Raw genomic sequence first — 14,231 nt, forward strand, 5'->3', positions numbered from 1 at the left:
AATGGATAGATTACTGATGAGGCTACTGGGCACAGACCCAGGGGCTGAAGAGGTCAGGAGGGCCTGGGCCTCTGTATGGAGTGGCTATTAATATTTCTGTTTTGAAAGTCATAGAGCTCTGTTGAAAGACTGCAATCAAATGCAAAACAACCACAAAAAGACTCTAAACGATCACCCAGAGATATAAAATGACCACAACCATCCCAGATGGGCATAAACCAACCACAAAGAGACAAAAATGACCATACAGAGAAACAAAGGGACTGCAAAGAGACAGAACTATCAAAATAAAATGCAAACTACCATAAAGGGACACAGAATAACTACAGAGAAACAAAAAATGACTGATGGTCCTATGTAAGAAGGGGTGGGGGCCCATTAATCTGTTTGTGCCCAGGGGCCACCTTTCTCATAATCTGTCCGTGTTATTGCTGTAATATTGTGATATTGACTCAACAAAGGAAATTCCTTGCTGACATGTTCCCTCCTGAGGTGTTGCAATACAGTAGATTTCTTGAAGACACACTGAAGCTTGAGACATGTTGACTTGGCCAGTGTCTCAACCTGACACTTAGTTTTTTTAACGGTCCCCAGTGCCAGGCAGACGGTAAACCACTTTCCTTCCTAACATTTACCTTATCCTCTTACCCGTGTTTGAATCAGTCAGCCGGTGACTCTGTGGGCAGCAGGGCCGGTCTGTTTACCTGTGGTGATCTTTCTGTTTCACAGCTGCAGCTGTAGCCTGTTGTCAGCATGGCAAGGAACTTCATGGGGGGATGTTTATGTAGCTTGCTTAGTGCAAGTGTTTTGATTGCAGGTAGGTAACTGTAGAAATGAAGCAAATAATAATGACAACTAGTTTTCTAATCAGTGACTTTGAAACTCCCTATCTCCTGCTTTAGGATGCACCGTTGTCCTTGTAACAACTTTCCCAGTTGTCTTCATCACTCTAGGTAAGTGAGCCACTGAACTGTCTCTTCAGCTCATAAAGGAGACGCTGTAAAATGTTGAGTTTATAGGCACCTTGGTACACAGTAGTATTGTGATTTAAAATGTTTTCTCCTGCTCTTTTAGGAAATGTCAAACATTATAACTAAAAGAATGCATTCATTTTCCAAAAGTCCCATTTGCATATTCATTTTCAAGTTTGGTTTGATTTGATCTACCAATGTAAAAATTAAAATCAACTTCCTATAAATTTCATTATGGCAGTGTTACACTGAAAATGATCTATCAATGAAAGTTTATTTTTGGCTTTACATATACATTTTAAAAATATATTAAAATAGTTTTTTTTGTTCTTTCGTGTGCATGCTAAATATAAAATTAAATTCAAGCACAATGACATGACTTACTCAGACTTCCAAAGCCAGTAAAAAAATGACTGAACTCCACTTAAACATTGGTACTGACAGTTTTCCAATGCCTTGGTGTCTCTGTAAACAGGCACAGTGTACATGTATGAGTGTCCGTTAGCACCAGTTATCCCAGTGTATATGGTGGTGTGTGGGATATTGGCCTTGGTGATGATGGCCATGTTGGCTTTGCCAAAGTTCCTCTGTCCAGCGGCGGAGGGCAAGACAAACTGGACTCTGTGGCTCCTCGGCCTGCTGGGATTGATCTGGCTCCTCTTTGGTCAGTGATCATTATCATCATAGTGGCTTTGTAATAAAAAGGTTTCCTCCACCTGTGAGACAGTAATATGCATGTTCACTATGTCCACGTGCATTTCATATCAGTTTCTTTTTAGCAAAGTAAATATGTATGTTGTAGACTTTTGGTTTTAGTGCCCCAAAATAACAGAGGACAAATCCTGATCCAGTTCGTTGATATGCTCTACTCCTAAACTTTTTTTTTGTGCAATCCATTTAGTCATTTTGTCTCCTTCCATCACCAGGTAGCTACCAGGTTTATTCTATATATCCACCCAACTACAACAAAAACATCACTGACCTGAACAGAGTCAACAACAGCATCGACACTCCTACTGCATCTGACAACAGGGTGGGCCTCACTTTGAAGAACCAGAACCAGAGCCTTCCTAATCTCAACCACACCTGGATAATCAATAATAACCAGACTCTGAGGACGCTCCTTCAAACTTTGGCTGTCAGCAACATCAGCAATCAGACAAATGGAGAGCGCCCGAATGCCCCGCCAGCACCACGCATCACAGCTGCAGCGCCATACTGTGACAAAACTGTGTATCTGTTTGCCTTCTGGACCACCACACTGGTTTATGTGTTCGCAGGACAAACTCTGGTCCTGATCCTCTGTTTGTATGGCTCCAGCAACATTTTAAATAAGATTTCACTCACTACCTGAGCTTTTAATAATCAAAATAAAAACCTGGCTACAAAAATACCACAAACAATGGTGATAGAACAGAAAAGTTAAAGCCAAGGCAAAGGATCAGCTGGAACCATCTGATTCAGATTAAATGTTAAGACTGGGACATTCCACTTGGTCACAGCACGGTACACTTCGAACACCTTAAAGCAAAATAAAGTGTTTAGACAGGCAGTATTGTGAAACAGACGTTCTATGTTGCCTCAGCACGTATGACGATGTTAGTGATTTCCACACACACCAGTTTGCCAGTCACTTTATCAGCTCAGGCATTTAATAATGGAGGAAGTTTGAAAGTTAGGCAAGAAAAGCTACAGTTGTTCATAAGAAACTTCTATACAAGAGCGATCAGTGTGTAAGTCTGTAAAGCAGGGCTTTATTTCAGATCAGTTATTTCTCTTCGTTTCATAATCCTTATCTCAAGATCTGTCTGAAAGGCCTATCAGTGACCATTAGGGGTTGAACATTTTCCTCTGGGACACTTCTACCTGTGGACAGGACGAGTCTGGGATGGAACCAGCAGCCCTGTGGCCTGCTGAGGGGCCCCACTTGATTTAATTTATGCAGTGTCTATTTTGCACGAGAGACCTGCCAAAATGGCAACAGAAAAGAGATTGATTTGTTTTGATCATTTAAAAATGTGGTTATTGTTACTTTATGCCAATATTTAAAAATTTTTTTACCTTGTATAATTGACCTAGTTTTTATTTAATTCCATTTCATTGATACATTTTGACAGCAACACGGTGGCGCAGTGGTTAGCACTGTTGCTTCATAGCGAGAAGGTTCCGGGTTTGGGCCCCACCTGGGACCTTTCTGTGTGGAGTTTGCATGTTCTCCCCATGCTTGCGTGGGTTCTCTCCGGGTACTCCGGCTTCCTCCCACGGTCCAAAGACATGCAGCTTAGGTTGATTGGTGTCTCTAAATTGCCCATAGGAGTGCGTGTGTGGTTGTTCGTCTATGTGTTAGCCCTGTGATGGATAGGCAACCTGTCCAGGGTGTACCCCGCCTTCGCCCGATTGCTGGCCGGGATCGGCAATGGACCGTGGCCCCGTTGAGGGACTAAGTGGTAGAAAAAAAGAATGAATAATACATTTTGAAGCATTTTATGTTTTTATTTTTTTACTTTATATTTTTTTCCTTTCCTTTCTTCCTTTTATCTGTAAAACATCTGAAAAGGTTATATAAATAGTTAGATTCAAATAAATTTGATTTAATTGTCTAATTTTTACAAATGATATTTCTTTTGCTTGTAATAATCCTATTTACTTTGACCTTGCATCTCTTCCCTTGTATTTTTTTTAACAAAATGTTGACAGTTTGATTCTGGTTTCTTTATTGTTCCCTTTCTTGCACGTGGTTTTTGGAGTTTTTAATTTTACTTACTAACAAATTAAATCTTTATAAAATAACATTTCTTGAAACAACTGATGTTTTGAGCACAGAAATTCAGTGACACTGGAAATGGACGTGTGGCGGAAAAAAGAAAAGAAACCTGAACTCTAGGCTCATTTATACATGTTTTCACCGGTTTCAGCCATATTTCACAGTCCTCTTGGCTCAGACGTCCTCATGTGACCTGGGTGGTGCCAGGTGTGACATCAGAAGCAGCGGGCGAGACCACAACTATGGGGAATGAAGAAGGGACAACTGGGTGATCCTGTTCTAAACTAGGGTAAATGTTTATTTTCAGACAGTCTCTCCAAGGAGACACTTCTCACACTCAGCTGTTGTAAGTGCCAAAAACTACCAGGTAACAAATGAAGAGGGAGCTAGAGAAAGCAGTTCAAACACTGGCTGCACCTGTCATCTGCTTTTTAGTTAAGGTACACCTGTTAAATGACATACCATTAAAAATCAGGTGTCTGTTGTGATGTGTCTGTGTTTTACAGCATGCATCTTCTTCCTGTCCACTAAGTGCAGGTCATTCTGCAGCTAACAACATCCACACCTCTTCTCTGCTGCTGCTGCTGCTCTGTAGTTCCATATTTTCATATTACTTCAGAGTGCAATGGACTATCTTCCAAGTCAACTGCCCAGCTGTTCGTGATGAAGAGAGAGAAGAGGGAGAGCAGCAGACATCTACACAGTAGTGTTTCTAACAGACATGCTGAGCTCGGGGATCACTGCCTGCCTGCCAGCACATACTACCACCGTCAGAGCCCCATTTTCCACAGAGAGGGAAACCTGATTATCCAAAATGACAGCAGTGTAAGTGAATTGTCTGCTTGTCAACAGCAGAGAGACTAGAGTGTGTTGGGACTGAACGTTTGGATGTAAACACTTCTGAGTGCTGGCAGTTGGTCTGAGCTGTGAGAAAGCTCTTGAAAGTCATTAATGTTTTGCTGACAATGCTCCTTTTAAGGGCATCTGGTAACTTTCAGCAGAGCGGTGCCTGATCCTCCTTTAAATGCAAAGAAGCAGGCATCCTATCCTAATGTTAACTCTGCGAAAGAAGCCAGCAGCTTGAAGGAATAATCACACGGTCATGGACAGGATGTGGGACACCAGTCTCGGTCTCTCTAACAAGCATTACACACCCAACAATAATCGACTGGTTCTTGATTGATATTTAGGTTTGTATCATAATGTTAGTGTGCGAACATTCAAATCCATCTTGTGGTGGTTTTCATTGGCAGTAGTTTCTATGTTATAGATGATAGGAAGTGATGAAGTTAACAAAAGATTTATTGACCTCAGCCCTGAGCTAAACGTGACAGCACATCTGATCTCTGCCAGGAGACATTTCATCCAGATGTGACAAAGATTGATCACTTAAAGTCCACAACAGCCAGAGGGTGTAATGTGTCTGCTCGCCTCCCGTTCCTCCCATATAACACACTTACTGCTGCGCTGATTAACAGCTGCCTCACAGGACACGGCAGACAGCAGCCTGTTCTAAAACTGCTGTGTTATGGGAAGTTTAAAAGCCTATGATTACAAACTACAGCATTTTGTTGACAGCACCATATACTGTATCACCAGAGAGAGGCATTAACAAATGTCTGTTAAGACAAGTCTTTCTCCACTCCTGCTTTGTGTATTTGCTGAACTGTCTAAATCCATTTGAATGAATGAATAGGCTTGTAATACAGGAGCTACAATAACTACCACAGATGTACGATAGTTGAACAGGAACAGACCTGGACTGCTTTGCTTAGCCAGCTGCCAACGTGACCCAGCCCTGAGTCAGTGGTAGGCCATGGATTTTAAATTGCGACAGGACCACAGCTGAAGGTGCCATGGTTGTTCCCACTCCCCTTAACATGATTTTTGTGTCTGGGACTTTTGGCTTGGCACAGAAATATCAGGCCAAAAATATTTCCTTCATGAAGAATTAAGGCCATGACAGAGAATCTTTAAAACTGTTGCCAGATTTTCCTTAAAATTGATGTTGATATTCTTGGAGCACAAAGAATGGAGGCTACATCTGTCTTTAACTCCTCACCTGTGTATAAGAGATAGAGATGGTGACAAATGAAAGGAAACCCCTGAATAAATGAGTGCTCACATCCATAATGGCAGTGTCCCCGTCCATTGGACAAGAGGGCTCATTGAATGGTTTGTGCTGTGGCCTTCACAGTCACCAGATCTGAACCCAGCTGAACAGCTATGGGAGATGTTGGAGCGACATGTTAGACAGCGTCTCAACTACTATCATCAAAACACCACCTGAGGGATTATCTGTTGGAAGGATGGTGTCCATCCCTCCAGTAGAGCTCAGAGACTTGTCAAGGTGCATTGAAGCTGTTCTGGTGGCACGTGGAGGCCCAGCACCTGACTGAGACATCTTCCTTGTGATGTCTCACACCAAGTCCTGATCAAATAGTCTCAATTTCCTTTCAAAGAGCAAAACCTCTGCCATACACATGCTGCAATCACAACAGTTCTACAGGTAGGGGCTTTATAGGAAGCTGCATTTAGATTCAAAGAATAGTGTATAAAATCTGAAACAGGGCTTCAAGCCTAGGAACAACTTCCCGTGTGTAGTGCACAGGCAAGATAACAGATTCCTGTCAGCACCACCTATACAGGTTCAGCCTGAAAAAGTGAGGGAAATAAACACAGTGACAGATGGAGACTGAAACTCTTCAGTGGGCAGCTTGGCAAACACAAATCTGACTTCTCATCTGATTAGATTTATTTAGTCTAAATTCTAATGGTAACACACAGAGAAAAATTCCATCTTATTAAATATTTTATACATAGATTGTGTATTGTCTCTTCTTACAGTTCACCTCTGCTCTTTCAACAGTGAACCCAGCAGGATACTTCCTCTCAGTGGATTTCACTATTATCATCATCACCTACAGTAGGTTTCATCTGACATGTGCCGGCAGCCTGAGGTAATGTTCACATAGCTGGACTTCCTCCTAAACCTCATTATGCACCTAAATCCAGCTCTGTTGTCCTGGTTTTCTTTCATTTGTGACATCTTTCTTAGGCTAATTCACAGCAAGCTCGTCTTCAGGGCTGGATCCACAGTATGATAGAAAATGGCATATCTAGGTTCCTTGACCTCAGGCACCTTTAACAGTAACCTCTCTGAGAACAAAGTGTGCACTGTACACTGAGGTTGTGACTAAGATACAGGTTCTATCAAAGCCATGTTTACTGGACTGAATGCACTGCTCTACAAAATTTATTTGGACACTTATTTTGCCACAGAAAAATCAGCAACCCCTCAACTTTGCCAAAGAAAAAAAACCCACTACACATTGGTAGAGTTCATATGGTTCAACTACCTTTAAATTGTGTATGTCAAGTTATAACTTATAGATTAAGTTAAGATACTAGTTCATACAGATTGTCATACAGCACAGTGCAGGTGCTTATCTAACAGATTCTAATCAGCGTCGCTGACAGGCTGTTGTGAAGAGTAACTTTCAGGCTCAAAACTTCAGACCGTTGGCTCACAGTTACCGCTCTCTTCCTCTGTAGGGCAGCGAAGCAGGGTGACGGTTGAACAGCTATATGCAACCATTTGCTGTCACAAGCAGTGAACTAATCTTAGTGGATTTTACTCAAGTTCTCAAGATAATTACCTGTAGGTTTGAATGTGAAGGACAGATCATCGTACAACATCTTATGAAATGAGGACTTCAGGAAGGCATTTGGTCAAGTTTAATTAAACTATAAGTAATATTTACAATTTTACTGATACAATCCAAAATGTAATTGTCACTCAAAAAATTAATTCAAGAAAAGATTATACAAGTCAGTGTGTTGGCACAAAGCTCTGTGTGACTTCTGGAAAACACCGTTCATGTCTTCAGACACTCCTGTGGGGCAGCCTGCCTGCACAAGACAGCAGTACAGTCCACAAGCAGTGCACCTTTGTACTTGTGTGCTATCTGGCTCTGTAGCTTTAGCTGTAGTTCCTCAGGTACACCAGTCTGTGAGGCTGGAACTTCTCCCGACACAGGGGACACTCGGCCTGTGTGAAGTAAGACACAGACATGAGACGGTGTTGCATTTACACACACACAAGGTCAGGTGTGGTGAGTACCACACACTGGCACAGCTAATGAGGCTGTACTGTCCTTATGAAACATGCTTACATGTCTAGAAATGTGAGGGTCTGCTAGCAAATCACTCCTTAAATCCTGTTATCTGTGCTCAGCCAGTGAACAGGCAACACCTGCTACTGCTCCCTTGCCATTATTAAGGTGGACAGAGATACTGACGTTGAGTCTAACAGTTGATGAAAATAATCCTGGTGTAACTTGTGCTAGTCATGACCCGATCCTGACCTTGGTGTTGCACCACTCTGTGATGCACTCCCAGCAGAAGAGGTGTCCGCAGGGGGTGGAGGTGGAGTGCCTCCTCTCCTCCAGACACAGGATACAGCGGCCGGCTCTGGGGCTCGAACTCTGAGTGTGCTGAGAACTGGAGACAGGCAGTTCAAAGAGTTCACCATTATGTTCAGGTCATGCAGGTTAATCTAATAGGTCTTTTACTACAATGCTTCAATTACAGGAGGTCCAGTAGCTCCTGCAGTGGCGTGATCGCTTCTAGACAGTTGGTGATAAATGGACATTTTCACAGTACAATCAGCATTGAAGATTTGGGGGGATATTTACTAAACTGGTTGCAACTTACCATCAGGTGCAGAAAATATTGCGGCACCACAGTTCTTAAATTTAGCAGCGTATTTACCAACACTGTTGATGTAAATGTGCAGAGCCACAGTTGTGTTAATCTGAATGTGCTTCAGCTGGATGTGCCCGTACTGCAGACAGGTGGACCAAGAGGGACAGTAGAAGTAAGTGGGTTTACTGCAGCTGAACCTTAATATGGTTGAAGAAATCAACCAAAGCATTTCAGAACAGCAGTCACTTAAGTCTCCTGCCTGTCAAATATTTTATTTCCTTCAGTATTTGAAGCTTGGTTTGACCTGAAAGCTTGTGAAGTCCCTCATCTTCTCTGGTGAGTGAAGAGATTTACAAACATCCTCTCCCTCCTCAGACATGTTTTTAACTCTGATGACGTCTCACGTGACTAATAGCTGCCACACTGACAGCAGGGTTACAAATTTTACACCTGCTTTCTCCACGTTAAATATTAGCTGCAGTTCTCTTTGTCATAGTGATGGTACTGAGCGTATCTGTATACATTTCCATTCTCTCCTCCCTGATTGTTATGCCTCTGAATGGGAATGCCTTAAAACACATATTGCATTGGACCAAATGTGCAAATTTCTCTACAGTCACCCCTTAATAAACACACAGTTTCACTGGTTAGTGCCAGAAAATGAACCACAAACCCTCAGTAGATATTCCCCCTTGTCCTTATGGTTCACCTGTCGAGTGCTGGCAAACCAAAAGTAAAAAACTGACCAAAGGACTTTGAATACAGATCCAACAACTGATCAACAATTTCTTTTGACATTAAAAGAGGATGAATTCTTTGGCAAGGACACTTTTTGAAATACTGCCCAAACACTTTTAACTTCAGTGGAAGTTGAGAAAAAGAATCAATTGTTAAAATCTGAACATTTTCCTGTGATATTAAGACCAGATGTGTGGACAGCCTACAAATCTGCAGAGCTATGGCTGTCAGTCTGGTCCTGGTCTGTACCTGAGGTTCCTGTAGAGCTTCCACTCCTGCCTGGCTCTCTGTTTCTGCCTGAAGTTGTTGAGCTGCAGACACAGAGTGATGAGCAGCTGAACCAGGGACACGGCCCCCAGCAGTCTGTAGCTGCTCCTGATGGTCCTGTCTTCACTGTTCTGCCCCATCACACGCAGCTATACACACACACACACATTACATTGACTTACATTCATTTCCTGTAGACTTATCCTAACCTTAACCATAACCGCTACTTGCCTAACCTTAACCCTGACCCCAACCTTAAACCATGTTGCCACCCTAAAATTCAGTGATTTTCAGTGAGTCGCCACAATGTGAGTGTGTTAACAGGTTTCGGTCCCCATAATGTAAGTAATACAAAGGCACAGAGTCATTAATGCAGATATAACATATAATATACCATGGTGGAATAAAACCAACATACTGTATGGAGACCATCTGTTCCTACACATGCAGACTTACAGTTTGAAATCTGCACAGAAGAGGACTACCAAACAACATTATGAAGATCATTTGGAAAATGTGGGTAATATCTTAAAGGTAGGGTTGGTGATCCTGGAAAAACCAGCAAGAGGAAGCTCGATTTTGAAAGTAGGCAACCAAAGAAATCCCGCCCTTTTGTTCTGACTTCTCCAAAGCCACAACGCACACTGCAATGCACGCTGCCTGACTACTGCTTACAGATTGCAGGAAAATACAAAATGCCCTCCAAACAAAACCAAAATCAAAATCAGGCCTGTAACGACGGTCTCCGTTTGTGACCAAAATCTGCTGTGGGTACCTTCTCTGCCATAACTCGCTAACTTCAGCTGTAAAACAGAGCGGTAACACGTCTGCCTGCAACTGCAATGCCTTGTAGAAGACTTGTCTCACGCATTGAGTGCACAGGCAGAATGCGCACAAGTAGGAAGTAGGTTGATAGGGCGGGAGTCCATGGTTTTGCTTGGGACAAGTAAAATTATTGGTCAGGCTTTTTTCAGCCCTGCTGCCACAAATGATAAATGTTTTTCTTTATGTTGTCAGTGCATTTAATGTGTTCACCGCCGTCGGGATGAAAAGAGAATTTCAAGATATGTAACAAAAAAATGCTTCCTCAAGGTATCGCCAACCCTACCTTTAAAATATTACATCTATACAAACAGAATGCCAGTTTAAATGGATTTGATGTAAAATCAGTTTTGAGGATCTCTAGGAATATATGTAATCATCACCATACAAAACATTAGACTGTGTTAGTTTATCTAGGCATAACTAATCTAAACTGGCAGATAAGTGCAGTGTGACATTGAACAGAAATGGAAGGGTCCTTGGAATATAGGCAACAAACTCTCTTCAGGACAGAGATATTCTTTACTGTCTGTCACCCTGCCTACTCAGCATATGGTACACTCATTAACTGCCATCTAATGGTCTAAATGTGTTAAAGCTGGAAAACAACAAGCAGGTCATATTTAGGGAGCAGAGCGATATGGGTAAAATGACACTGTTTGGAAAATCTGCATGGTTTCCTGTATAAAACTGACATGACTGAATTTGACATGATCTTTATCTTTTGACATGATTCTATGTAACTTGTAAGTTTTGGAATGAATGTATACAAGTAAAAATACAAAAACATCACCTACATAGCTGATCCCAGCCAGCCTCTTGGAGAGGTGATAAAAAGAGCCACTGATGTAGAACAGAGCCACATGGAATCGATGCAGGAGAGTCAAACCCTGTCGGAGGACAAACACGACCGGCAGGCATGCTCTGCTCTGGGATTCGGACAACAACCTCAGTGCTCTCTGCATCCACCTCCTGAGCCATGACTCTAGGCTCCACGGCCCCAGTGCCATCTGTTGCCTTACACCGCTGAGGCTTTCCTGTCTACCCTCCAGCTCATGCTCCAGACACACCAGGACCTTGTCCAGGAGATAAGGCAAGAAGGCATGGCAGAGGACAAAGAGGCCCCGTCTGGCACGGGAAGGGATCTGTCGCTTAGTGGGATCGACCTGGACGATGCTGACATACTCCTCACCCAGGGTTTGGTAACCTGGGGAGGAGGATGATACAAATCAAGATGTTATAAAAATACAAACAGTTAAACATGCATTAAGCAAAGACACATTTCATGTTGGGTTGGTGGGTAACTACCTGAGAATGTTGTTAAACCATAGTATGTCAGGTCTGACAGCATCTCTATCTCTTTCCTCCAGTCCAGCCATCTTTTGGATCCTAAAAAAAGTTTAACAATCTTTCAACAAAGTGCTGAATTTCCTATAAAGATGACAGCCCCTTGGTTAGCAGTAAAGAATGAGTGATTTGAACAACTCCTCCTCCTTTACCGTGTTAGAATCAGTACATCACCTTTTTAGCAATTAATAAGTCTGCATTTATCCAATATACAAATAATAATAAAAGAATTTATAGTCAAAAAGCTTAGTCTCTTAAATCTGCTGGACATTTATTTCCACAGTCTACAGTTCTTTCTCTTTACTTTCTTTCTCTTTATTTTAACCAGGTAAAAAACCCATTGAGATCATGATGTCTTTTACAAGGGTGACCTGGCCAAGAGGTCAACAACACATGTCGTCAATACATAAGTTTCAATACAAATCAAAACATTAAACATTTAAACAATCAAAACCATAAATACAATAATCAACAATAGAACCAATTTAAAAACACCTACACTGACCAATAGAGTCCTGTTGCCTAAGAGCCATAAGGGAATAAAAAGCTTTAACTGAGCATAATTCAGTAAGTTTAAAATCTGCTTGGCAACTATTCCACGAAGAGGGAGCGGCAAATCCAAATCCACACTTCCAGTGTGGCTGTGGCTCAGTAGGTAGAGCGGTCATCCCCTAACCAGAAGGTCGGCCATTTGATTCCCTTTTTCCCCGGTCCACCTGTTCAAATGTCTTTAGGTAAGACCCTGAACCCCTTACAGGCACAGCAACACCATCAGTGTGTGTGAATTAGCACCACAGACAGCTGCTTCGGTTCTGTACCAGAGACAAATTGTTTGTGTAATATACACATAACATCTTATTTTCACTGCAGGAGCCACTATACTACTAATCAAAGTAAACTGACTAAACAGTGTAGTAACTGTATTTCTAGTTATGTTCTATAATCAGTGACTAAAAACTAGTGATGGTCAGACTCAAAACAGCATATGGACACGCTTCAAACCACTTGCCACACTTTCATTTTGAAGCACTGCTCCAAGGCTTGTATCAAAGTGGTCAAGTCACGTGTCTGTTTCACATCGTTCCATGAAATGATTCAAATTTCAGTAGTGTCACCGCTAGGGGCCAATCTCATGATGAATCCTGGACAGCAGACTGAACATTTGCAATTACTGATTCTGAGCCAGCTGACATTTGCACTACGTGATAATCAAATAGGTTTAATCCTCTGATCCTTAGTCAGTGTTTGTGGTTACCCATAGATCTCCTGCAACATCTCACCAACAGGATGAAAACTGCTAGACTTTTGGGTTTTTAATTAAAACATATACATAACCTATTTGATATTTGGAAAGATTGATTTGGAGGTTACAGCTCTAAAGCAGGAGAGGCTTTAAGCAATAAAACTAAGTAGCCTATAAAATACTTGAGGAAATAGTTTTTCTTAATAAACCCTCCACTGAAAACACTCAAGGCTTCATCTGCTAGAGAAGGCGGCCTATATGTATAGCCTATTCGCTCTCTTATTATTGTCAATTTATTTACACACAGTGATTATTGGGAAAATGACTCAAAATATGCGTCTCCCTTATCGTTCATGTCTTGTCTTTCTATTGTATTTACACCCATTTAGCCAGTAGATGTCGGCAAAGTGGGGTGATTCAAATGTTTTCAAACAGCAAGCAAATCGGTCCAGAGCCTCGATTCTGCTATCACTACTTAAAAAAGTTTGGTATTTCTGAGTGCTCTGCCATTATCCACACTAGGAAAGGAATCTGCACCTATAGCTCTAAAATCACGTGCTAAAGTGAAGTAAACTAGCTGCAAGCAGAATAAAGAAGACGAACGGCAGTTTCCCTGCCTGTTAAACTAAAAACCTTACCAGCAATAGTTTGAACAGCTTCGTTGGTTTTGTTTCTCAGGAAGGTTTGATAATATTCATCCTTCTGACTGGACCGAACCAACTGGGATTGGTTTGCAGGAGCGAGTGGCATTGTTACCTTAACATCCGAGAGCCGACATCAGATGCAAGTCAGATTAAATTCAGTTCGTAGCGGCATAACTATGTCAGCTGGTTTTAAAATAGAAATAATCCCCAAGTAAATCAATAACGTTAACATCCATTCAGCAGGCTGACGGCTGAATGAAACACTAGTCGTAGCCTGTAATCAAAAGCAAACCAAATGCTAATAGTAGCAAACATTCAGGAAGCCACTTAGATGCTAAAAATATAGAGCAAGAGAAAACGTACGCCGATAAGCTAAGCTAACCTAACTGCTTCTTTGGGTCCGTGCTGCGACCCTCAGTCCATCTATTTTATACAGACGTAATATTCGCTATTACATCCTTATAAATACTGTTACAATTCAGAAAAATATAGGAAAAACAGGTAGTTCTTCTTCTTATGATGGACAGGAAGTTGCTACTCTGAAAATAAACCTTATAACTGACAGTGCCACTTTGTGGCAGGAGGTTGCATTACACGCCCACAGTCTGCAAAGATAGATAGGCACCAAAATATGTCGGTATTTACTTTTCATAATAACTCATTAGGCTAATATAACGCATTACCTCACCTATTTAGTAATGTTATCACAGGAATTTACTACTGCCAAG

General features: G+C 41.7%; 2 protein-coding genes across 2 annotated transcripts; one reads left to right on the forward strand and one right to left on the reverse strand.

Annotated features, from left to right (window-relative positions):
- The first annotated feature begins 540 nt into the window (after positions 1–540).
- On the forward strand, positions 541–3,125 carry LOC109952551 (uncharacterized). Its single transcript, XM_020587689.1, has 5 exons — positions 541–607; positions 730–817; positions 903–953; positions 1,447–1,635; positions 1,898–3,125. Exons 2-5 carry the CDS (start codon positions 754–756, stop codon positions 2,323–2,325), a joined length of 732 nt encoding a protein of 243 aa, XP_020443345.1. The 5' UTR covers positions 541–607; positions 730–753; the 3' UTR covers positions 2,326–3,125.
- A 4,399-nt stretch (positions 3,126–7,524) lies between these two features.
- pex10 (peroxisomal biogenesis factor 10) lies at positions 7,525–14,013 on the reverse strand. The gene is made up of 7 exons (XM_020587679.1): positions 13,886–14,013; positions 13,498–13,615; positions 11,578–11,658; positions 11,067–11,476; positions 9,430–9,596; positions 8,103–8,238; positions 7,525–7,786 (listed from the first exon to the last, which is right to left on the reverse strand). The coding sequence occupies exons 2-7, from the start codon at positions 13,607–13,609 to the stop codon at positions 7,718–7,720; spliced, it is 975 nt and encodes a 324-aa protein (XP_020443335.1). The 5' UTR covers positions 13,610–13,615; positions 13,886–14,013; the 3' UTR covers positions 7,525–7,717.
- Positions 14,014–14,231: the final 218 nt, after the last annotated feature.

The sequence above is a fragment of the Monopterus albus genome, unplaced genomic scaffold, assembly GCF_001952655.1.
Source record: "Monopterus albus unplaced genomic scaffold, M_albus_1.0 scaffold473.1, whole genome shotgun sequence".
In the NCBI taxonomy this organism is placed as follows: domain Eukaryota; kingdom Metazoa; phylum Chordata; class Actinopteri; order Synbranchiformes; family Synbranchidae; genus Monopterus; species Monopterus albus.

What these genes read in the sequence shown, in the direction of transcription:
- LOC109952551 (XM_020587689.1), top strand. Translation starts at nt 754, where the DNA reads ATGGCAAGGAACTTCATGGGGGGATGTTTATGTAGCTTGCTTAGTGCA. An exon ending in AGTTGTCTTCATCACTCTAG is followed by an intron (nt 954 to 1,446) that starts GTAAGTGAGCCA and finishes CTCTGTAAACAG; the next exon opens with GCACAGTGTACATGTATGAG. An exon ending in ATTGATCTGGCTCCTCTTTG is followed by an intron (nt 1,636 to 1,897) that starts GTCAGTGATCAT and finishes TTCCATCACCAG; the next exon opens with GTAGCTACCAGGTTTATTCT.
- pex10 (XM_020587679.1), bottom strand. Translation starts at nt 13,609, where the DNA reads ATGCCACTCGCTCCTGCAAACCAATCCCAGTTGGTTCGGTCCAGTCAG. An exon ending in AAGCTCTACAGGAACCTCAG is followed by an intron (nt 8,239 to 9,429) that starts GTACAGACCAGG and finishes GCCTGTCTCCAG; the next exon opens with TTCTCAGCACACTCAGAGTT. An exon ending in CAGAGTGGTGCAACACCAAG is followed by an intron (nt 7,787 to 8,102) that starts GTCAGGATCGGG and finishes TACTTCACACAG; the next exon opens with GCCGAGTGTCCCCTGTGTCG.